General features: G+C 47.2%; 1 protein-coding gene across 4 annotated transcripts in view; it reads left to right on the forward strand.

The window, feature by feature from the left end:
- The window catches only part of NUDT13 (nudix hydrolase 13), a 582,976-nt gene extending 558,490 nt beyond the window's left edge, over nt 1–24,486 (forward strand). For all 4 annotated transcript variants that reach the window (XM_069240400.1, XM_069240401.1, XM_069240402.1 and 1 more), the window contains one exon: nt 20,209–24,486. In XM_069240400.1, coding sequence (XP_069096501.1) covers nt 20,209–20,421 — 213 coding nt within the window. In that variant the 3' untranslated portion in view covers nt 20,422–24,486. The remainder of the gene's footprint in view (nt 1–20,208) is intronic.
- Nucleotides 24,487–25,259: the final 773 nt, after the last annotated feature.

Here is a 25,259-nt window from a genome sequence, read left to right on the forward strand (position 1 = left end):
GAGTTCTGGATTCAAACCAGAAATTCAACAAGCGTTACTAAATATGCCGTTTAACCAACATCAGTTGTTTGGGCCGGAAGTCGATACTGCCATCGAAAAAATGAAAAAAGACACGGACACGGCCAAAGCCATGGGCGCGCTCTACTCCCCACAATTCAGAGGCACTTTTAGGAAACCACAATTTAGAGGGGGGTTTCAGCAACAAACATCTGAACCTCCCACCTCCCAACAAAACCCACCTATCAATCACAATACTAAAGGGGGGGGGGGGTTTGTTGTTCCTATAGAGGACAGTTCCCAAGAGGAAGAGGGAAATTCCAGCCCACCAAACCAAGCCCTAGCAAGCAGTGACTTCAATGTCACAACACCCCAACACTTGTCACCAGTGGGGGGGAGGCTAACCAAATACTACCACAATTGGACACATATTACCACAGACACATGGGTCCTATCAATTATCCAACATGGCTATTGCATAGAATTCACAAAATTCCATCTAGATGTGCCACCAAAACCGCACAGACTGTCTCCACAACACTTAGACCTAATACATATAGAGGTCCAAGCACTGTTACAAAAACAAGCAATAGCGCTAGTACACAATCACCAGAAAGGAACAGGCGTTTACTCACTGTATTTCCTCATTCCAAAAAAGGACAAAACATTAAGGCCTATCTTAGATCTCAGAACACTAAGGGGGTCATTCTGACCTCAGCGGTAAAAGGCTCTTACCGCCGGTCAGAAGTCCGCCATTCTACCGCCGCGGCCGCGGTAAACCGCCACGGTCATTCTGACCCACAACTTCCAAACCGCCAAAAACCCGACATCCACGGAAGGCCGCCTCATCAGCGGTCAGCGATAAACTGGAGATGACCAAACCTCCACCGTCACGCCAACACGAACACGCCCATGCCATTACGACCCACGAATCCACGCGGCGGTCTTTCAACCGCGGTATTCCATTGGCGGTACACACCGCCGCGGTCAAAATACACACACCATTACAAAACACAGCCACATTGGACAATTCGAAATACACACACCTGATACACATACACACACCACACCCACACATCCAATCAACTATAAAACACACACCCACATCACCCACAAACCCCCACTACTAGAAATTCGGAGAGAAGGCGAGAGAGAGAGAGAGAGAGAGAGAGAGAGAGAGAGAGAGAGAGAGAGAGAGAGAGAGAGAGAGAGAGAGAGAGAGAGAGAGAGAGCACAGCTATCGCAAACCCCAACACACAGAGGAACACAACATCATCACCCACACTACATCCACGCACAAAACACCACACACCACCACACACACCACACTCATCACCACAAACACCACCCCATGGCACCCCAAAGAAACCCCAGGTTCTCGGACCAAGAACTCAGGGTCATGGTGGAGGAAATAATCAGGGTAGAGCCCCAGCTATTCGGCACACAGGTGCAGCACACCACAATAGCCAGGAAGGCGGAGCTATGGCAAAGGATCGTCGACAGGGTCAACGCTGTGGGACAGCATCCCAGAAACCGGGAAGACATCCGAAAGCGCTGGAACGACCTACGGGGGAAGGTGCGGTCGATGGTGTCAAGACACAACATCGCTGTGCAGAAGACTGGCGGCGGACCCCCACCCACTCCACCCGAATTCACATCATGGGAGCAAGAGGTCTTGAACATCCTGCATCCTGCGGGCCTCGCTGGAGTAGGCAGAGGAATGGACTCTGGTAAGTCTAATCCCAAATACTTCACCCCCCCCCAACCACCAGCATGCCAACCCGCACCCCCACCCTCACCCCCAACCCCCCAGCACACTTCCTCCCTGCCAATGTCTCACCAGCACAACCCACCCAACACAACACCAATCCCTGAATGCCAACACAAGCATGACCACTGCACAAACCCATTCCCCCCCCCAAACCACCCTCACAACTCCTCCCACAAGGGAATGCCAGCACTGGGGGACAAGGGCACCCACAAATCGCCTGCCATGGCACACACAGAAGCAATAACCATACTCTTTTACCCCTGCAGGGCCCGAACGCCAACACACCGGCCAGGAGGGTCCAGATTTGTCCATCCCGCCCCCAGAACAGGCCCACAGTGATGACAGCAGCTCTGTCGACCTGGAACCTGATGACCAGCCCGGACCATCGGGGACCTCTGGACAGTCGGTTCCCCACACACAGACACAGGCCGCAGCAGACCCAACCCCCTCTGGGAATACCAGCACAGCTCCCACCCAGCGGGCCCATGCTTCTGTCTCCAGGACAGGTCAAGCAGCGGTGTGTCTGCCACTACAGGGCACCCAGGCTGACCCACCACCCCAACAACAACAGGGACCTGGGGGCAGTGGTAGTGGGCACACCGTCCAGGGGACAGAGGCCCAGGGAAACAGGGCAACTGGGAGGGCTGCTGTGCGAGAGGGGGTTGACCGGCCCAGGGAACCCACTCTCCAAGAGGCCCTCACCACCATCATGGGAGCATACCACCGCTCCCAGGAGACGATGGCGACGGTACTGGCCAGGTTCCAGGAGATCCAGGCACAGCAGGAGGAACGGTACATGGGGTTCAGAGACGAACTCCGGCACATCGGTACCGCAATGGGGACCATCGTCCTGGCCCTCAACCAGATAGTCACCACATTGCGGGACCATGTGGCACCCCAAAGGGCCCCTGTCACCAGCCCGGACGACGAACAGCCTACCACCTCCGCCGGCGCAAGTGGACAGGAGGCCCCCACACCACGACAGGCCACCAGAACCCACCTCCTGCTGAAGATCAACCACCCCGCAAGCGGAACCTGAGATCACACAAGAAGACAGAGTAGGATGCCAAGACCCCCGCCAGCCTAAGGTACCCCCTGATGTCATCCCACTGTCCCACATTGTCACCCTGTCCAACCTTGAACTGCCCCTGCTCCATCCTTCCACAGGCATATGGACATTGCACCTGTGCCACTGAGAACTGGACTCTGCCATGGACATTACTCCCCCCCCACCCATCACCGTTTTACTATCACGGACCTATACGCAGCACTTAAAATAAATCACCAATTGCACTTCAAATGTCAGGAGTCTGCTTGTATTCTTTACAAATGTATTACACATAACGGTGCAATAATGTTCATTTACATTGTGATGACAACATACCAGTGTCAATAAGCATTAGTCCATGGGCAAACAAAGAAGAAGTCACGCTGTGGGTCATACAGCTCTGAAAAGGGAAGGGAAAGTCAAAAATCAGTGAAAAGGAACTGGGGGGAAACACAGAAAGTAGAGATGCAGGAGGCCAGAAGTAAATGTAAAATGGCGTGGGTGATTCTTACCTGGGTGCTACTGAAAATACTGTTGTATAACTGTGTCCCTGTTGTCCGTGTCGTCCCCATCGTCTTCCTCCTCTTCACTCTCCACAGGCTCCACAGCTGCTACAACACCACCATCTGGACCATCCTCCTGCAGGAAAGGCACCTGGCGTCGCAAAGCCAGGTTGTGAAGCATACAGCAGGCCACGATGATATAACACACCTTCTTTGGTGAGTACATGAGGGATCCCCCTGTCATATGCAGGCACCTAAACCTGGCCTTCAGGACCCGAGGGTCCGTACTATAATCTTCCTAGTTCGCCCATGTGCCTCATTGTACCGTTCCTCTGCCCTGGTCCGGGGATTCCTCACTGGGGTCAATAGCCAAGGCAGGTTGGGGTAACCAGAGTCACCTATTAGCCACACACGGTGTCTCTGTAGCTGTTCCATCACATAAGGGATGCTGCTATTTCGCATGACATACGCGTCATGCACTGACCCAGGGAACTTGGCATTTAGATGGGAGATGTACTGGTCAGCCAAACAGACCACCTGGACATTCATCGAATGGTAACTTTTTCTATTTCTGTACACCTGCTCATTGTCTTTTGGGGGTACTAAAGCCACATGGGTCCCATCAATGGCACCAATGATGTTGGGGATATGTCCAAGGGCATAGAAATCACCCTACACAGTGGCCAAATCACCCTCCTCAGGGAAAACAATGTATCTCCGCATGTATTTCATCAGGGCAGACAACACTCTGGACAAAACCTTAGAAAACATAGGCTGAGACATCCCTGATGACATGGCCACTGTTGTCTGAAAAGACCCACTTGCCAAAAAATGGAGTACTGACAGCACCTGCACCAGAGGGGGAATCCCTGTGGGTTGGCGGATGGGGGACATCAGTTCTGGCTCCAGCTGGGCACACAGTTCATGTATAGTGGCTCGGTCAAGTCGGTATCGAAGTATAATATGTCGTTCTTCCATTGTCGACAGGTCCACCAGCGGTCGGTACACGGGAGGATTCATCCTTCTCCTCGCAAGTCCCAGCGGACGGTGCCTAGGAAGGACAACATGGAGCACAGAGTCAAGCAACCCTCAGGTTCGTTCCCACAGCTTGCACAGTACACGAATCGCTATGAATTGAAAGGCTTGTATGAGTGGCAATGCAAGGCCCAGGCCTGTGTGACGCAGTGGAAATCAGGCCATGTGGGCCCTTGAAATGGCGGCTGCCTGACCTGTGAAGTGTGACAGTGGGATGTGAGGTCACTGCGCTGGCGTGGCTCACCGTGGCGGTAGGCGGTCGAAGACCGCGGCGCAAAGCAGCATTGGTTAACATTGAACCCTATGGGTCTCAGGAGCCAATGACGATGTGCGCCGGCGGTCGCGGTACGCACCGCTGCGGTACGCACCGCCGCGGGCGTGACCGCCATTTTCTATCTGCTTAATCACTCGAGACCTGATCATCCACAGGAGAGGACCTATACTGCAAGTGCTGCTGTGACCTCGGTCTGGAAGAGACAATGGCTGCTGCGACTGGGGAAAGGGCCCCTGCCTTCACTTCAGAAGAGTTGGAGAAACTTGTGGATGGGGTCCTACCCCAGTATGCGCTACTCTACGGTCCTCCAGACCAACAGGTAAGTACACTGGGTGCTATGCCTGGGTTGTGTATGGTGGATGTAAGATGGTGGGGTGGGGAGCGAATGAGGAGTGCAAGGCACGACAGATGAGAGCATGTGCCACATGGCAGGGTTGGGGAGGGGGGGGCAATCACATCTAACATGCAGAAAAATGTTGAAATTTCCTTTCCCTACCTGTACATGCCCATCAGAAAGTCGACATTTGGCGTGCCATCGCCAAGGAAGTCCGGGCCCTGGGGGTCCACACAAGACGGGGCACCCACTGCCGAAAGAGGTGGGAGGACATCCGCCGCGGGACCAGGAAGACCGCTGAGTCACTGCTGGGGATGGCCTCCCAACGTAGGAGGGGTGCCAGTCGTACCTTGACCCCCCCTGATGTCCCGGATCCTGGCGGTGGCCTACCCCGAATTGGATGGGCGCGTGAGGACATCACAGCAGACACAAGGGGGTGAGTACCAGCACATACTGCTATCTTTACGCGCAGTGGAGGTGCCTGGGTGGGGGAGAAGGGCTGTGGGTGACATTAGGCCAGGGCGCTTTCTGTAGTGTAGTCCCCTCCTTTAGGCATGGCCCTGTGCCCCCGCCCCCCACCTCTGTAGGGTGCCAAGTACAGCAAGCCATGGTCCAGCATCACCCATGTGCGCATATGTTGTCCAGAGACCTGTTGGCCTAGTCACAAGTACTGAGTAGTGTACCCCAATTGCGCGGCGTAGTGCATGAGGCTCCTGTGTCTGTCCTCTCCGCCAACGGTGTTGACAATGCATGCACTCAACCTGTTTTTATTTCTCCCCCCACCCTTTTTCTTTGTCTTCTTGTGCATGTGTGCATTAGCATCATCAGGCGGAGGAGAATTGGCATCAGAGCATGAGGGAGCTGCAACTCACAAGGCCCCGGTGGGCCATGCTACAGACACGAGGTCACCAGTGACACGGAGGGCGAGGGGAGCACCACAACGGGGACCCGTGGTGACACCAGCGACACCGACACGTCCTCGGAAGGGAGCTCCCTAGCGGTGGCGGCAACATCCGGGCCCCCCCCCCTCTACAGGTACAGCCGCCACCCAGCGCACCAGCTCCGCCCTCCCAGCAGCCCCTCAGCCTTCGCTCCGTGCCCGCTCGCCCAAGAAGGCGGGCATCTCCTTCGCCCCAGGCACCTCAGGCCCTGCCCCTGTTACCCCTGCTGCCCTCAGTGCGGAGGTCATTGACCTCCTACAGACCATCATTGTTGGGCAGTCTACCCTTTTGAATGCCATCCAGGGGGTAGAGAGGGAGGTGCATCGGAGCAATGCATACCTGGAGGGCATTCATTCGGGTCAGGCTGCCCATCAACGATCGTTCAATGCTCTGGCCTCAGCACTGACGGCAGCCATTGTCCCTGTTTCCAGCCTCCCTCTTCTAACTGCCTCCACCCTGTCTCTGTCTCCTGTTCCTTAGCCTATCCCATCCACACCATCAGACCAGCCTGCACACACCCCCAAGGGCAGCTCATCCAGACGTAAGCACCACAGATCACACAAGCATTCACCCAAGCAACACCCAGATGCAGACATGCCAACAGTCACTACCACCCCTGTGTCGCCCTCCTCCTCGTCTCCCTCCTCCCTCCCTGTGACGTCTCCACTCACACCTGCATGCACACCACCATCAGCCAGTACTTCCATCACCAGCACACCCTCCATTACAGTCCTTACACGTGCAGTCACCACCCCCACTGCCATTTACACGTCCCCTGTGTCCTCTCCCACTGTGTCTGTCACCCCCTCTTCCAAGACACACAAGCGCAGGCAGCCACCCACCCAACAGCCAACCACCTCACGACAGCCTATGTCACAAGCACCTGCACCCAAAGACAGCACACCTGACTCTCCTACAACCACATCCTCTTCCTCCACTCCCATACCCACTACACCTACCCTTTACATTGGTCCTAAAAAAGTTTACCTCTCCAAACTTAACCTCTTTGCCCCACCTGACCCACCCCCTCCAGCTGCTAAGAGTCCCAAGAGCACCTCAGCCAACACCAGCCCTGCTTCAAGTGTCAACATTGTGCAGGGGTTTTGGAGTCCACCCTTTCCCAGCACAGATACATCGGCCAGCAGCAAGGGAACAGCCAGGCCCCCCATGGGAAGAGGACCCGTAAAATCAGGGGCCGCCGCAAGAAGACTGACACGGCTGCCCCCAAGGAGCAAAGTCCTGGGCCCTCACCTGCCACAACATCCAGGGGAGGCAAGGGCCAGAGAGCCTCATCGAAGGAGTGCAAGGGCAGCAGGGCGGAGAAGTCAGCCAGCAGGGGCGCGGACCAGGAGGTCCCCACAAGCCCCATCCCGGGTGTGAGGGAGGACACCCACGGGCCCAGGACTCCGTCACAGAAGGGTCCAGCAACTGCACGGTCGGAGGGCGACTAAGCAGGGAGTCCTGGCCAGGTCTGGCTCCCTTGGATGACTGGACAAGCACCGCTGAAGAGGGCCCCGCCGTGCAGAAAGGCACCGCTGAAGAGGGCCCCGCCGTGCAGAAAGGCACCGCTGAAGAGGGCCCCGCCGTGCAGAAAGACACCGCTGAAGAGGGCCCCGCCGTGCAGAAAGACACCGCTGAAGAGGGCCCCGCCGTGCAGAAAGACACCGCTGAAGAGGGCCCCGCCGTGCAGAAAGACACCACTGAAGAGGGCCCCGCCGTGCAGAAAGACACCGCTGAAGAGGGCCCCTCCTGTCAAGCACCGCTCCGCTGGGCCCTTCCTGTCAAGCACCGCTCCGCTGGGCCCTGCCGGGCCCCGCCGTCTCAAGCACCGCTCCGCTGGGCCCTTCCTGTCAAGCACCGCTCCGCTGGGCCCCGCCGTCTCAAGCACCGCTCCGCTGGGCCCTTCCTGTCAGGCACCGCTCCGCTGGGCCCCTCCTGTCAAGCACCGCTCCGCTGGGCCCTTCCTGTCAAGCACCGCTCCGCTGGGCCCCGCCGTCTCAAGCACCGCTCCGCTGGGCCCTTCCTGTCAAGCACCGCTCCGCTGGGCCCCGCCGTCTCAAGCACCGCTCCACTGGGCCCTTCCTGTCAAGCACCGCTCCGCTGGGCCCTTCCTGTCAAGCACCACTCCGCTGGGCCCTTCCTGTCAAGCACCGCTCCGCTGGGCCCTTCCTGTCAAGCACCGCTCCGCTGGGCCCCTCCTGTCAAGCACCGCTGGCCCATTGGCAGTCCCGGTTCTGTGTCGGGCAATCCTTCACGACGCACTCTGCCCACCATGCCTCCTCCATGACCAGTGGTCTCTGTAATCCACCTGATGGACTGTGGCTTTGCACTCCCCAGGATGTAACAGTGGGCAATCCACCCACTGTAGAGACTTGTGAGACTGTGGCTTTGCACTCCCCAGGATGGCACGGTGGGCAACCCTCCCACTGTAAAGACTTGAGAGACTGTGGCTTTGCACTCCTCAGGATGGTACAGTGGGCAACCCACCCACTGTCGAGACTTGTGAGGCTGTGGCTTTGCACTCCCCAGGATGGCACGGTGGGCAACCCTCCCACTGTAAAGACTTGAGAGACTGTGGCTTTGCACTTCCCAGGATGGTACAGTGGGCAAACCACCCACTGTAAAGACTTGAGAGACTGTGGCTTTGCACTCCCCTGGATGGTACAGTGGGCAACACACCCACTGTAAAGACTTGAGAGACTGTGGCTTTGCACTTCCCAGGATGGTACAGTGGGCAAACCACCCACTGTAAAGACTTGTGAGACTGTGGCTTTGCACTCCCCAGGATGGCACAGTGGGCATGGTGGACCCTTCGTGGATCTGGCGTTGTGGACTCATGTGGCTGAGGTGACCCCCCTTCCCTTCCCTCTGAGGTGCCTGTAGTTTTGTCATCTGATGCCCCAGCAGTGTTCTCTCCAACGGACTCAGGTCTCCTGTGTGGGCTTTGCCAATGTGTTGATACACTTTGGCCCACGCACAGTGGAAATTTAGGTGACTGTGCAGGACTTATTGCCTATGTTTATCGGTTTCGTAATTTTCTTACTTGATTTTTTACTATTCATATTGCTATTTTACCATGACGTCAAAGAACCTCTTATATACATAAATGTTGTTTCTCACTTTAATTATGTCTTTGCATTATTCCGGGGCGTTTGGGTGGTGTCACTGTGACTTGGTGCTCTGCATTGGTGTGTAGATAGTTGGGGGGGGGTCGCATATGTGTGTGCCCGTAAGCTTTCCTCCTCCCCCCTCCCCTGTGTCGTAGGTGCAGTACTCACCGTTGTCGTCTGTGCCGGCGTTCGTACTCGTGGTAGTTGAGCAGGTAGACAATAGCCGGTAGGATGTGTAATTCGGGCTCCATGCTGTCCTCCTTCCTCGTGGAGTGTGTATAGGTGAGCGTTTTCCCGTTCGTAGTCTGTTTCCGCCGTGTTTTTATCGGCGGGGCTCCCGCCCCAGAAAAGGTGGCGGATTGGTGAGTTGTGATAGGGTGGGCGGTACATTGTCTGCCGCCTGGCTGTTGGCGGTGACCGCCGAGCTGTTTGTCTGTCCCGCCGTGGCGGTCGGAGTGTTAAAGCGGCGGCCTGTGTTGGCGGTTCCCGCCAGGGTCAGAATTCCATTTTTTGGACCGCCAGCCTGTTGGCGGGTTGGCCGCCGCTTTAACACTGACCGCCAGGGTCAGAATGACCCCCTAAATCTCTTCATAAAATCAGATCATTTCCACATGGTAACACTTCAAGACGTAGTTCCCTTACTAAGAAAGGGGGCATACATGACAACACTGGATCTCAAGGATGCGTATTTCCACATACCCATCCATCCTTCTCACAGGAAATACCTAAGGTTTGTAATTCAAGGCAAACATTATCATTTCAAAGTGCTACCGTTCTGGATAACAACAGCCCCCAGAGTATTTACAAAATGCCTAGCCGTAGTAGCAGCTCACATAAGGAGACAGCACATGCACGTATTCCCATATTTGGACGACTGGCTAATAAAAGCGAACACTCAACAACAATGTCAATTTCACACGCAATACGTCATAGAAACTCTACACAAACTAGGGTTTTCTATAAATTACCAAAAATCACATCTGCAACCATCCCAAATACAACAATACTTGGGAGCAACACTCAACACACAAAGAGCAATTGCCACTCCAAGTCCACAAGGAGTCCAATTGTTCCAAAATGTAAGATCAAGCATACAACCAACACTACACAGTAAAGTTTGTAATGAGACTACTAGGCATGATGTCCTCATGCATAGCCATTGTCCCAAACGCAAGACTACACATGCGGCCCTTACAACAGTGCCTAGCAAAACAATGGACGCAAGCACAGGGTCAACTACAAGATCTAGTGTTGATACACCGCCAAACACACTCTTCGCTTCAATGGTGGAACCCTATAAATTTAAACAAAGGGCAGCCATTTCAAGACCCAGTGCCTCACGCCATTATCACAACAGATGCTTCCATGGTTGGGTGGAGAGCACACCTCAACAATCACAGCATACAAGGTCAATGGGACAATCAACAAAACCTACTTCACATAAATCACTTGGAACTGCTAGCGGTATTTCTAGCATTAAAAGCGTTTCAACCACTAATAGCCCACAAACACATTCTTGTCAAGACAGACAATTTGACAACAATGTATTGCCTCAACAAACAGGGGAGGGGACACTCGTCACAACTGTGTCTATTAGCACAAAGAATTTGTCATTGGGCAATTCACAACAACATTCGCCTAATAGCACAATACATACCAGGCATTCAGAATCAGTTAGCCGACAATCTCAGTCGAGATCAACAGCAAACTCACTAATGGGAAATACATCCCCAGATCCCACAGGGTCACTTCCACCGCTGGGGGACACCAAACATAGATCTATTTGCAACAAAAGAAAACGCAAAATGCCAAAACTTCGCATCCAGGTACCCACACCCTCAGTCCAACGGCAATGCTCTGTGGATCAGCTGGTCAGGGATATTTGCATACGCTTTTCCCCCTCTCCCGCTCATTCCTTATCTGGTCAACAAACTGAGTCAAAACAAACTCAAACTAATACTCATAGCACCAACCTGGGCTCGCCAACCGTGGTACACAACACTGTTGGACTTATCAGTGGTACCCCACATCAAACTACCAAACAGACCAGATCTGTTGACACAACACAAACAACAGATCAGACACCCAAATCCAGCATCGTTCAATCTAGCAATTTGGCTCCTGAAGTCTTAGAATTCGGACTTTTGAACCTTTCACAAGAGTGTATGGAGGTCATTAAACAAGCGAGAAAACCTACAACAAGACATTGTTACGCAAACAAATGGAAAAGATTTGTTTGCTACTGTCACACTAATCAAATTATGCCACTAGATGCGACAACACAAAACATTGTAAGTTATTTATTACACTTACAAAAGTCTAATCTAGCTTTCTCTTCCATTAAAATCAATCTCACTGCAATATCTGCCTATCTGCAGATTAAACATACAACATCTCTTTTTAGAATACCAGTTATTAAAGCATTTATGGAAGGACTAAAAAGAATCATACCCCCAAGGACACCACCAGTACCTTCATGGGATCTTAATATTGTATTAACACGACTCATGGGCCCACCATTCGAACCCATGCATTCTTGTCAAATCCAATTTCTGACTTGGAAAGTAGCCTTTCTAATAGCCATCACATCACTTAGAAGAGTGAGTGAAATACAAGCATTTACTATTCAAGAACCCTTTATACAAATACATAAACATAAAGTGGTTCTCCGTACAAATCCAACATTCTTACCAAAGGTCATGTCAGCATTCCATCTAAACCAAACTGTGGAACTCCCAGTCTTCTTTCCACAACCACACTCAGTAGCTGAAAGGGCCTTGCATACATTAGACATAAAAAGAGCACTAATGTATTACATTGACAGAACGAAACAATTTCGTAAAACAAAACAATTGTTCGTAGCTTTCCAAAAACCTCACGCAGGTAACCCTATATCCAAACAAGGCATTGCCAGATGGATAGTTAAATGCATTCAGACCTGTTACCTTAAAGCTAAAAGAGAATTACCCATTACACCAAGGGCACATTCCACTGGAAAGAAAGGCGCCACAATGGCTTTTCTTGGAAATATACCAATGACAGAAATTTGTAAGGCAGCCACCTGGTCTACGCCTCATACATTCACTAAGCATTACTGTGTAGACATGTTAGCAACACAACAAGCCACAGTAGGACAGGCTGTATTAAGAACATTAATTCAGACAACTTCAACTCCTACAGGCTAACCACCGCTTTTGGGGAGATTACTGCTTTGTAGTGTATGCACAGCATGTGTATCTGCAGCTACACATGCCATTGAACGGAAAATGTCACTTACCCAGTGTAAATCTGTTTGTGGCATGAGACGCTGCAGATTCACGTGCGCCCTCCCACCTCCCCGGGAGCCTGTAGCCGTTTTTTAGTTGCATGAAAATTGTAAATATGTACATAAATATTATTTTAATACAAACTATGTACATACATTACTACTCCATTGCATGGGCACCTTTAGTATACTCACAACTCCTAACTCACCCTTTGCGGGGAAAACAATCTAAGATGGAGTCGACGCCCATGCGCAATGGAGCCGAAAGGGAGGAGTCACTCGGTCCCGTGACTCGAAAAGACTTCTTCGAAGAAAAACAACTTGTAACACTCCGATCCCAACACTAGATGGCAGGAACAGTGCACAGCATGTGAATCTGCAGTGCCTCATGCCACGAACAGATGTACACTGGGTAAGTGACATTTTCCATATATATATATATATATATATATATATATATATATATATATATTTATTTATTTTTTCACTGAAAAAAAACAAAGGTTACTGGGACGTTATAGTTAAGTTCTGAATGTACTCTTACAAAACCGTAGAATTTCAGCAGTTATATTTGGAGTTCTTTCAAATAACTATAACTCGTGCAGTTTTCTTATCAATAATGTTATTGAAAACGCGGTGATATCAAAGATGCCAAACAAGATCTCATCAAATACATAATATGCGTGAGTTATAGTTACTTGAAAGAACTCTAACTATAACTGCTGAATTTCTTTGGTTTTGTACGAGTAAATTCAGAACCTAACTATAATGTCCCTGTGATCTTTGGTGTTTTACAGTGAATTTGTATGGTTTTGTAATGTAAATAATTTGAATTACTATATATTATGCCAAACCCCGCTGCGCGTGGCCTACGGCCTTGTGTGGCAGGGTTTGGTTGCACTGTCTGGCCTTGCAGCCAACCCTTATAACCACCAAACCCCACGCCACGCATGCCCTTTGGCCGTGAGCAGCACAGATTAGCCACAGGGCCTGTCTCTGTCATTGGATGTGTTTGTGGGTGTGTGTGTGTCTGAAAGTGGGTGTGTGAATCTATGAGTGAGTCTGAGTGGGCGCATGAGTGTCTGAGTGAGTGTGTGAGTGGGCACCTGAGCCTCTGAGTGTATGTATGATTGAATGAATTAGTGTATGAATGAGTCTATGGTTTTTCTTTCAAATTTTTCCATAATCGCAAATAATTCACGGAACCTCGCGAAACTTTTGCACTCTGTGATGCAAAATTATATTGAACCTATATTTTGCCCCTAAAATACACCTATATCACACTCCTGGGGTCAGTGTACCTTCACCCTGACCCCTCATGCCACTTCCAATTTGAATTTTCACCCCTGGGGACAGTGTCTCATGAAATAAAAAGGCAGTCGCAACTTTCTAGTCAGGTTGTGGTCAGCCCATTGCAATGCTTCTTTTCGCACGTATATTTGTGAACATTTAAAAATTTCACTGATTATTTGCGGCCAGAGGGATACAAATTAATTTTCCCTTCAATATCTCCTAAACTGCTGAACGGATATACACCAAATAACAAAAAGCACATTCTGTGTACCGGCAGCTAGCTTTTTGCCACATTTGGTGTGATTTTGTCCAGTGGTTCGGGCTGTAGACGTGTTGACAGGTACTATGAGAATTAACATGGGAAACAAAATGTTTTTGAGCCCCCTTTTTCTCGGCTCCTGCTGGACAGATCAACCCGAAACTTCCTGTGCACAACAACAATCACTTGGCGACTTTTTTTGGAAAGCTTTGTTGAGGTTTGTCAAACAGTACCAAAGATACAGGCAAGTCAAAAAACGTTTTGTTCTATAGAAACATGGTCTTAACTATAACTACCTACTGGCAACTGCCAGTAGGTATTATATATATATATATATATGTGTGTGTGTGTGTGTGTGCACGCGCAAAGAAGGCAGCAAGGAACTCTGGGTAGTTCCCAAGTTCAGGTGGAGAGCAGCTCCTATATACAGGACCCTACAACACCAGCACACTACAAATGTCTGTTTTTCTAGCAAAGTTTTTAGGCATAAGATTAGCGCAGTGCCATCCATGCTGAGCTAGAAAGTGACAAAAGTATTTTGACATTTTTACAGCAAAATCCTTAAGCATAGGGTTAGCCAGTGCCATCCATGCCAAGCTGAAAAATGACAAAAGCCTTTTACCACTCCAGGCACAGTACTACAGCTTTGAATTGGTAAAATACAATCCTATCCAACCTGGAATAAATTAAAGCAATCCTTGCCACGTGTTTTGCTCTTTTTATGAGCTCTTCAGTGAGGTATAGCTTTGTCCAGACACAAGGGAGCACCCAATATAAGTGAAAACAATACCTTTTCAGGCTTAGAGTGCTGCATAAATGCTCCTAACAAGAGCGAAACACGTGCCCCTACCACACACAGTCTTGTTATCAAAAATGTAATTTCATATGTTGCAGTCATGGTATCAGTTATGTCATGGAACATGCTGTCAGTAATGTAATATGTGAAGTAATTCACAGTACATGGTGAGGGAGCGCGTTATAGTTACTTTAGGGCATGAGTTTCAGTTACATGAGTTAACTATAGCTGGTGAATTTCAGTGGTTTTGTTCATGTAAAACGGTATGTTTTAACTGACATTTCGACCTATCTATATCTCCCTTTATCCTTTGTTTTTTAAGTGACTGTACAAGGTTTTGAAATACCTAACTATAACTATCACTTACACTTTTGTGTTTTCCAGTGAATTTCTATGTTTTTTCCCAAGCTAAAGTAAGATGTCCATGTGTAGCGGGAGGTCCTGCACCCAACCCTTCTTCGCTTCCAAACAACAACCATACACAGCTGTTGGCTTGTTGCCAGGCACTGTGCCCAACTCCCCTGCTGGCACCCAGTCCACCACCTCCACCCATGGCTGGCTATGACATGTAACTATATAAAAGATGTAATTTTTAGTAAGGCAGAACTACTGGTTTTATCTAAGACTCAAAAAAACTAAATAATAGTATCAGGGCCTACAGTCTTTATCAAGGGAATAGCACATTAATATAAATAAAGAACTATTTGGTTTCTCAACAAGTCTCTAATAAGGTATATTTCATTACTTCACACATTGCAAGGTGTAATAACTTTGGTTGTGATACAATGTTTATAGTAAAGCCTTCAAAAAGAACATTAACAGTGTGTTAGAGTTTTTTCGAACTTTTTTTAGGCCGCAAAGTGCAGTCATAAGACTTACCACTAGAGGTCCCTGCACTCCAGCTGAAGAGCATATATCTCCAGCTCGGACTGCTTTAAAAATATATGGCAAGAATATATATTCCTCAAAAAAGCACTACGTCATTATGGGGCACTGTTTGCTAGAGCAATTAATAATAAATTATTGGTTCCTGATCTTCATTTATTATTCATTTTTTGTTTAAATATTTTTAATTGTAGTAGCCCAGTGCCTACCTAGGAAACTCACACTGTTCTTAGGGTTGGGGGGGCATGGGAGGAACTGGCTCTCCAGCCAGTGCCAATCATGGGTGCCAATGGAAGACAGCATTTTATTTATTTTTTATCATTGGCTGCCCAGGTGCCTGCTTGTTTCATGACACCCAGAACATAGCATTGTTGGGGGCTGTGGTGGGAGCCCCAGGGCTCTGTGACCACTATTGGATCCCCTGGTCGGAGCCAGTCACTTTTTATAAAGGTAGGTGTCCAGATGCCCATCCGGGCCACCCATAAAGACTCCCTCATTGGGGGCTGCAGGGAATCTCCAACCCCCCCATGACCCCATCATGCTCCCTTGCTAGAACCATATAAGGTGCTGATGGGAGCTAGCTCTATTACTTTGCATCCTTCCAGGTGGGAAAAGCATATTTCACTGCTGCCGCCTGTGCAGGAACAATGTTTTTCCCTGCCCGAGAGAGTGCAGACACGGAACTACAATGTGCCAGGAATGAGGTTCCCAGGACCCTCCAACACATCAGACCCTGGGGGGTTAGGGTCGCTGGAGCCAATCATCAGCTTGGGGAGAGGAGGCCACATGCCTCCACACCTTATTTAAATTATAGGCCCTGGGGTTGGGTCCTGAAGACTGTTCAAGGCTCTGGTAAGAGGGGCTGCGCCCCGTCTCCTTAATATTAGTCATAGGTCCCAGGGAATTCGCTTTCTGTTGCCTCTAAGAGGCAAGGGGATAGAGGGCACAACAATCTCCATTATATAAACAGTTACCCAGGAGTATGGGGTACCCAGGGCCTAATGAAGGTTCTGGGAGGGGGGCCGTGCACCCCCTTCCCTTAATAAAAATGTTAGGCAACAGTGGGGCGAGGTATTGAGGGCCTTCAAGAAGCCATTGGGAGGGAGGCACGTGCAATTTTATTTTATATGAATAGTTGCCCTGGGCGACGGGATCCCCAAAGCCTAACGACTCGGGGAGGGAGCGCATGCTGCTCTCCTACAAATAATGTGCTGCCTCCCACAGAGCCCTGGACTATCCCAAGGGGTTTTCTTGCCAAAGTAGGAGACTTCCATTTTGCCTTAGAATTGCTTTTTTTGGAACTAGCAGTGATCCTGCTGGGACCCTACATCAGGCTTAGAGGGGCAAGGTGCCCATTCACTGCCACTCATGTTTTTTTAGACTTTTTCTCAGAACAGGGGACAGAGTTCCTAAGTCCTAAAATGGCTTTCGGCACTTCTTCGTTGATGTGATGGAAAACAATCGATCGTATCTAGCGATCTGTTGGCTCTGTGGGGTAAAATATCTATACTTGTTAAACTTTCCTTTCTCAAAAACTACAAACGGAGTCACACCACATCACAAAAAGCACACTTTCTGGACCAATGGCTTGCTTTCAGACAAATTTGGTGTAATTCTGTTTTGGCTGTAGCTGTGTCTAATTTTCCTATGGAAAAAGAAATGAGAAAAACACATTTAGGGACCCCGTTTTTTTCTTGGCCCATGCTTAATAGATCACCTTGAAACTTTCTGGGGAAGAGTTGAGTTTAATGAGCATTTTTTTAAAGTTTTGTGAAGATTTGTCAAACAGCGTCAAAATTATAAGCAAACACAAAAATGCTTCTCATAGTGAAACTTAGTCCCAAGTACAACTACCCAGTGGCGACTACCACGGGGTAACATGTACATTTGTCCTTCAAAATATCTAGACATGAATTTTATATATATATATATATATATATATATATATATATATATATATTAATGCAAACCGTAGTTAATCTGTGGGGAAATAACAGTCCATGTACCAAAACGTCTGTCTTTAATTGTTAAATGTCTCTTGAAGTGTTGTAGAACATCAAATCTCATGTTTGCTTGGAAATATACAGCCTAAAATTTGAGAACATCAATCTTGAATGTGTGCAACAAAACACTACAACCAACACGTGTTTCCGAAGACTCTGGGTCTTCTTCAGTGCTGCGCGATACATATATAAAGAACTAAAAATCGAAATAAGCTTAGGGTATATCCTTTCAAGTATGTACTATCTATAGTATCATATTGACATCATAGCAACGAAAGCAGGTCTCCCCTCTACAAGGGATAATAGATAATAATCTTGACACAGACACCAAGGTCTGACTCATCCTCTGCCATACGATTTTAAAATCCCATATTCACAATCGGACATTATATAATACCACATAATCATTATGAGCATTGCAAGTTAACAGAAAAGCATCATATGGAATTACCATGTAATGTGCTCGTAGTTACACAAACCATAAGCAATCCCCCATGATAATCCTTCATCTCATAAACATCATATTAACGTGATCAGAGACCCCCCACCCGCCAATATTTCCAGATATCGTCACACTGTAAACCCTAAGAAGGTTGTACATTATTGTTTTATCCAAAACCATGGCAGAAAAAGTGGGGGCACAATTACATCCCAAAATATTTGAATACAGAAACACTGTATCATACTTCAATATGGCTTCCCTGCATCAAAAATAATCTGCTGCTGCCTGAGCCTAAATCCATTTCTAATCCAATTCTGCCAAAACGTTTCACCGCCCTATTTGTGCTTTTCGGTCCAGCTGCCGGCTTGACTGCAAAAACGAACTTTACAAATAAATCGGCTTCTCTCAAACTCTCATAGGACTTATCACTCTTCACCACAGCGCTTCATTGCTAGAGCCATTTTTTCCGCCAGGCCCGGATAGTAACTATATATAATGACCTCCTCTCCACAGACGATATCGGCCCGACCCCGCCCCGTAGATCGCTTTATAGATTTATAGATACGGGCCCCTGATGTTAATATCAAAGACCGTTTAGGGCCTGTTATACTGCAGTAGCGACAATCGTAATGTGACTGGGTAGGCCCGACTGTCCTTAGCTGCTGACACGTTCTATTTTTGTATGTGTAAGATATCACAAGTTGAAAAATCAAAAACGTCATCCTAAGCTTTTTTAATCTAAAATGTTTATAGCATTCCTTTGTGGGGGTCTCGCACTGCTACCTCAAATTAAGTAGAACAAGAAACAACACCGTGCAAGTGGACAAAACACCAAACAGATGACCAGCACGAATGTCCATTGGAGGACAGCGGACGGATTTGAGCCTATGTAAATGAGTTCCATTGATATTATTATATGTATATTCGTTTTATATTGATATCCTGATGCAAGGCCGTGTGTAAATGCTCTTAGGTGGTGAATTTACTGATCCTAAAAATGGTATGGTGTGAGCGATCCACTTAAAAAGTGAAATTCAAAAAATGTCTCCCTATTGGTGAAGATTTACGTCATATATGTGACACAGCATGCAGAGGATTGAACTGAAAGAACATTGTGAACTGAATCTGTAAAGGTGGCAGACTGTAAAGGTGACACCATATGACTGTAAAGGTGACAGTATAGGACTGTTAATAGTGGGGAAAAGTGTGTGCCCGGAGACTTTGCAAGGCTTTGTTTGCATTTCAGCTAAGAGTATATCCTATAAGTACTTACTTAACCAAGTAGAAAGTGTAAATATTCGCAGAAACAGCGAGGATCATATTGTGCCGTCAATGACTGTAGTTTTTGTGGAAAAATACATTGATTGTATTGTAGTGACAGAATAGGTTGTCTTGCAGCTCAAGGGCAAAAGGAGTGAAGGTTTCAGTGATCTAGAAGTCACATCGGTGGAAAGACGCCGCCTAGTGGATAAGCTGCTGACTGCAGCAGAAGACATGAGTTCTAAACACTAATCTCCCCTTCCAGTAAACGGTGTAGTCCTGGCCGGTTACATCATCGCACTCCACCTCCTCCTCCTTCCTCTTATCCCCCAGAGTGGGAATCATTGTAGTGGTGAATACACAGAGGAGTATGCACTGTATTTACAAAAACATCTTGGTATACGTTTTTGCAAATTAATTCATTTTTGGGGCCATGGTTTTATTAAACCAGTATTGTTCACACGTATGTGAAATGTGCAAAGTCCTCAATTTGCTTCATGGAGTATTACACCATCTTTCGATAGTACGTACAGCTTGTTCACACTGGCCCTGGAGTCTTGGTTAGTAAAAAGCTCCAGTGATCCTGTTTTCTCTGCATTCCATTGTACGAAATGTCATGCCAGTGCCTGCCCTGTTCGACATGCCTCGCGCTTAGCCTTACGTCTAAGCCTGGGAGGGAGTAATCATTTTCTTATTGCCGTACACTGAAGCAGTCATTACCTTTTTTTCAGGGTGGTTTTGTCCAAGCATTCACCGCCTGAGTGAACATCACTCTCAGGAACTATTTATATTTTAATGCAGGTGTAATTTTAAGAGATCTTTAAGGCTTTAAAAAGTCCAGACAATTTATACAACATATTGTTTTGTTTCAAAGACGTGTCGTGAAAAACAGAGCGATCATATTGTAATGAAAGATGAAAACATGTTTATATTCATATAAAATTAAGGTGAAACGTATCCGAGTTTAAAAAATGTTTTTGTGTTTTTTTTAGTTGAGTGTGAACAAACTAGAGTTGGAGTCAGCACGGTGGTTCAACGTGGCGGAGGTGGAGGAGGCTCTGAGCAGAGACCATACGCCTTCTAGAAGAGACGACGACTCAACCCCCCTCTGGGTGCCCCCCAAGTGGGCCATTGCGCACCAGCTGATCCAGGAATGGGTCCAGGAACAGCGGGCTCGAACCGGAAGAAGCGCAGAGAGGTTTTAATGGCAAAGAAGCCGTGGGGCAGTGATAGGTCTGCTGCTGTCTTGTTGAGTGTGCTACAAGGAAAACATTTTTATGGGTTTGAAATTAGAAAAATTCCACCATTGCTGGGCGCCTTAAGTACGTGTTCCAGAATCGCAGAACATGTTCGCCCTGACCAGACTCACCTCCTCGCCTTTCACCAGGGCAAACCGTCTTCAGACCTCTTCAAAAGAACAACAGAAGCAATTGTTTTATTAAGGGTTTTTTCATACTTTTTTGGGGGTACCACATATTTTACTGGGACAGTAGCAACTCTTGCACGTTACAAAGTGCATGGAAAGTGCAAATAAAAGTGATTGTAAATGTTCTTGTTAGAAGCAGAATGTGGTACTGGACAGTGTCACCGCCAGATTCATCTACTTCCCTTTCGCCATTCCTCATTTACAGCCTTAGATTGTTCTTAATTTTAGGTAATATTTGTCAGCGTTGCATCTTTCCGCTCAGTTTTTTTTAAACGTATGTCCTCACCAACATAGGAGGTGACTGAATGGCAAGATGCAATTCCTGATTGAAAGAATCGGAGGCTGTTTTAGCCTCACAAATGGGATTACTCATGTAGGAATTTCACCACTATGGTGAATTTGCTGGGAGAGAACCTGCTCTTCTCAAGAAAAACGTAATACTTTTCATAGGAGAGTACGGGCACTTCTCAGAAACAAGCAGGTACTCTGGTACAGAGTGCCTGCACTTCTATTTTTCCATTTCAAGCACTGGGTAGTTCCAATTGTAAAAGTTATACCTCGCACAAATTAACAAATTTGCATTTTGTTTGGTGCACCCCCCCTCCTCCAGTGGCTAAATTAGAGCTGTGGATCGAGGTAGCACTAGATTTTTAGTCAAACTACGCATAATTTGCTTGTGCTCAAGCTCTTTCTTCAAAGGCAGGATTTTCCTTCACACTTGAAGTTAAACAATTACAACACTACATATTTACAAGAAATACAACAGGTTTTCACAAATATTTTTAATTCGGAGTCTAAAAGTGTACCTTCAGTAGGAACATATCAGTTTTTAAGAGACCTTGCATAATTGTGTCTTTATTACTGCAGCAGTAATAAGAGGGTATTTCGTTAACGAAGCAGCTACGTTATTCACATTCTCGTTTTGTCAGATGCATTTTCACCAAGAATTGTAGAAAAGCAACACAAAGCAGGATACTAAATTTAATATAACAATGCTTACTTATCAAATAGGAGGGCTGCATGGGTACTGGCAAACATGTGGAGGGATGCCAGATGCCACTGCAGCTTCACTGCTTCTCTCCTTGAGGGCTGTGCAGGTTAGATCTAGCTTCTTATAATAGTGATTTTAGCAGCCATCGGGCGACATTGTGTGTACAAAATTCAATGCACACCAACATTGACTTCTCCCACTTTCATCCCAAACAACACCGATTGGACCTCCATGGTAACCATTTGATTGAACTGGAATTTGAAAAGGTTCCTGGTGTGTATGGATCCTGCCGTTGCTTCTGGATTTCTGTGCACTGATTGATGTTCGCTCTCACACCCTCAGTTTCTGTGTGACTTCCACACTGCTTCATTCTTGACTCCTCTGGCAGTGAGGTGACTGGTGCTCAACTATCTGTTCTGTCTTTGCAACAAACGACTTGGGACCACGATTTCAAATTAATTTCATCGTAGCCTCGGATTTTGCTAGAGGAACCTATAATAAACACCATACACACGGGGCTACAGGAAGTGGTTGGTGAGGGATTTAACAGGATCGCATTCAGGAAGAAAAGATGAACAAGACTGATAATAACTCCAGGGTCCCTACTTCTGAAAGAGCACACTGGCCTTGTTTGCGTCACATAGTATCTTTGAATAGGTGCGCCAAGTGTAGTCAGGGACAGTGTGCCCTATTACAATGAATGGCCTTTTAGTATGAATGGTTGCCCGCAGGCAGCCTCATACTTGCACTGCTCTGGCAGAACATTGAGTGAAATATGGAGCAGCTGCTTTAGAGACACTTCGTATTTATTTGTGCAGGCGGAAACCTGCCTGCACTTTAAAGAGGTGTTAAAGAACCCCCTACAGGCAGGTGTAATGAGTGACTGCCCCTGCCTCCTTGGGGATATCTGGGTCATCATTGGACTCCCTTTCCCCCTTCCAGAGGACTGCCCTCATGGGCACACTGACTTTGTACCATCTTTTTGTGGTGCGGTGTCAGTGCGCCTCCTAAGGCAATGTTTGCCTCTGCTCCCACATTCATAATATGTCATAGGCACAAAGTCAGAGTGATTCGCTCATGTACATAGGACCAAGACCCCATGCAAATGGGGGGAATGGCCTCTGAAGTTAGTTCTTGTGCACCAGTGCTATCAATTTCACAGAAACGGCTGCACAAACTTCTGTGGCCCCTTTTGTAACACCATATTGCTGAGGGGGTGCAAAAAGCAGGTGCGCATGTCTGTTCCACCCCTGGGGTATTATAAGTAATACAGACCGAGGCTGCACAAAGAGTAGTAAATATTTAAGAGACAAGCAGGTTTCTGTGCTTTTGTGTCTTTTTTGCTCACAGAGTAAAGAAAGATTCAGGTAGCATCTGACTGCTGGATTTTCAGACTAAAATAGATCAGAATGACTTGAATGATGACATTCCGTGGATTTCACTATCCCTACTGACATAGGATATGATATATAGTGAAATGCTCTAAATTCTACATAACTAACTTAGCCCTGACACTTTGTTCTCTGGTAACATGACATTTTCGTAATAAATCATGATATTATCCTAGCTACCTATAAAACGCTTGCATCGCCCACTATTGGGTATTTGGGGACAGACATCTCCCATGATGCCAAAAGGTGTGACACAGCTGCTTCGTGTCGCATGGTGCATTACCAGAGCTAAGAGACTCACACGATCCTACACCCAATATCTTCTTCTTTCTTCAAATGGATACAGTTCTGACGGGGATGAACAGCATCAAAGGTAAGCTCCTAATCACTTCTTTGATTACTGAAAAGACCACACACTCCTCAAAGGGTTACCACAATGTTTCAAGCAAATGTCTAGTATCTTCTTGGAAACTGAGGCAGTACTATAACTGGAAGTACATTTTTGACTAAGACTGCACTCAAGATAGTGATTTGATGGCACCTCTTATCATATCAAGATGCCACCATACGTGACCCCTCCTCTTAGCTGATCTTATATCTCTCTGCAAATATTAACCTTATGTATGAGTGTGTGTTATCTCAGCTCAACTAACGAAGAGACGCTATATTATTTACCCTCTGTAGTTGCCTGGATTATACTCTTCAGCAGTGAGCTGTTTTGCTTTCACTAATGACCGAGCTGACAAAAATCTCTGGAATGCACTTCTTAGTTCAAAGAAGACATAGTTCAGCACAAGGTTTCTAAAAGGAGATTAGCATGTCGAAAGCACACATTTAAAATAGTCACAGCAATGAAAGGAAAATATACCAAAATGATTCTCCACTGCAATGTACACAGCAAATATATGTATTTATTTTATAATGCAAAGCAAATATTGAAGTAAAAATGCCTCACCATCAGGCCTGCCAAGTTCTTTATCTTTCTCATGCCAGCAAGACGATGACCCCGTACGACAGCGAAAGAGGTCTCCACCCTCACGGGAAAGATATCAGGCGTCCGACATATAGAATTCTGATTGAGTCCACTCACACTCTCACTGTCGCACTGAGTCTTTTTATATCTGAAAAAAACAAAAGGAGTTTTCTGGAAAAAAAAAAACCTGATTTCGCAATTCAAACATGCTGGCTAGTTTAGGTCAGGGTTGAAAGAAACAGGTTGTAACTTGCCAGTTTCCCAAGGTGTCTCTCCCAAGCCTAAGCCGTTCCCTGTTGTACCATAAACATCAGTCTAGTACATCCTTATCATTGCTGGCTGACTGACTAACTTCTCCATATTATGTACTAGCTCTTCAGTGAGAAAGAGCATGAAAACAAGACAGAATGCACAGTTTACAATGTGGAAAAGTACGGTCAGACATTAACATGGCAGTGTCTAATGCCATGATAAAGTCAATAGGCAGAATGAATATAAGGCTAAACTGAATACAAAATGTAGTGTTTAACTGGTAAACACTGGACAGCTAATCCAGGTGCAAAGTGGTGCAACACAAAGTTGGTGGTCAAAACACATATTTCACTACACGAGCAGAGACAAATTAACTACTGCTTTACAAAATTACATAACCATCTTACTAAAGCAGGTGGGTTGTTATTATTAATTTGTTTCATTGTTGTTATTCACCTCTCTGTTTTTGGGCAGAGAGGGATTGAGAGTCCTCGCTTCTCTTTAGGGTAATGAAGGGCAGAAACATGTTGACCTAACATAATGGATTGAATTAACCCACAGCCCTATCAGTCCTGGATCAGGGACCTGAATAACGCTGACTGTCTTAAAATAATAAGGTAGGTTTAAAACCACTTTTCATATCTGTCTGCACTACGAGCCCCGCATCATCAGTGGCACTTCACATTACAGGGTTACTCTTATGTTCCCTAATCTCAAAAACACCTCCAGAGCTCTTCATTCAACTTTGTAGGCTGCACTTGGATCAAAATGACCACTGACAGGAAGGACCCAATGAAAAAATATGCCACCTCCATGGTGGGTGTGCGCCTTCTGTCTTTTTGAAAGGAATTTTACACAATAGCATTCTAGGAATCTCTGTGTTCTGACATTGAGGGTCGTTCAGTTAAGACAAACTTCCTATTGCGGGACAACGAGAACAGACAGAACAAGTGTTCATGGCCTTTTTAATTTACGTAAATTAAACCAGTATTAGTTGATAAGTGTTTGAA

The sequence above is a fragment of the Pleurodeles waltl genome, chromosome 6, assembly GCF_031143425.1.
Source record: "Pleurodeles waltl isolate 20211129_DDA chromosome 6, aPleWal1.hap1.20221129, whole genome shotgun sequence".
Classification (NCBI taxonomy): Eukaryota; Metazoa; Chordata; class Amphibia; order Caudata; family Salamandridae; genus Pleurodeles; species Pleurodeles waltl.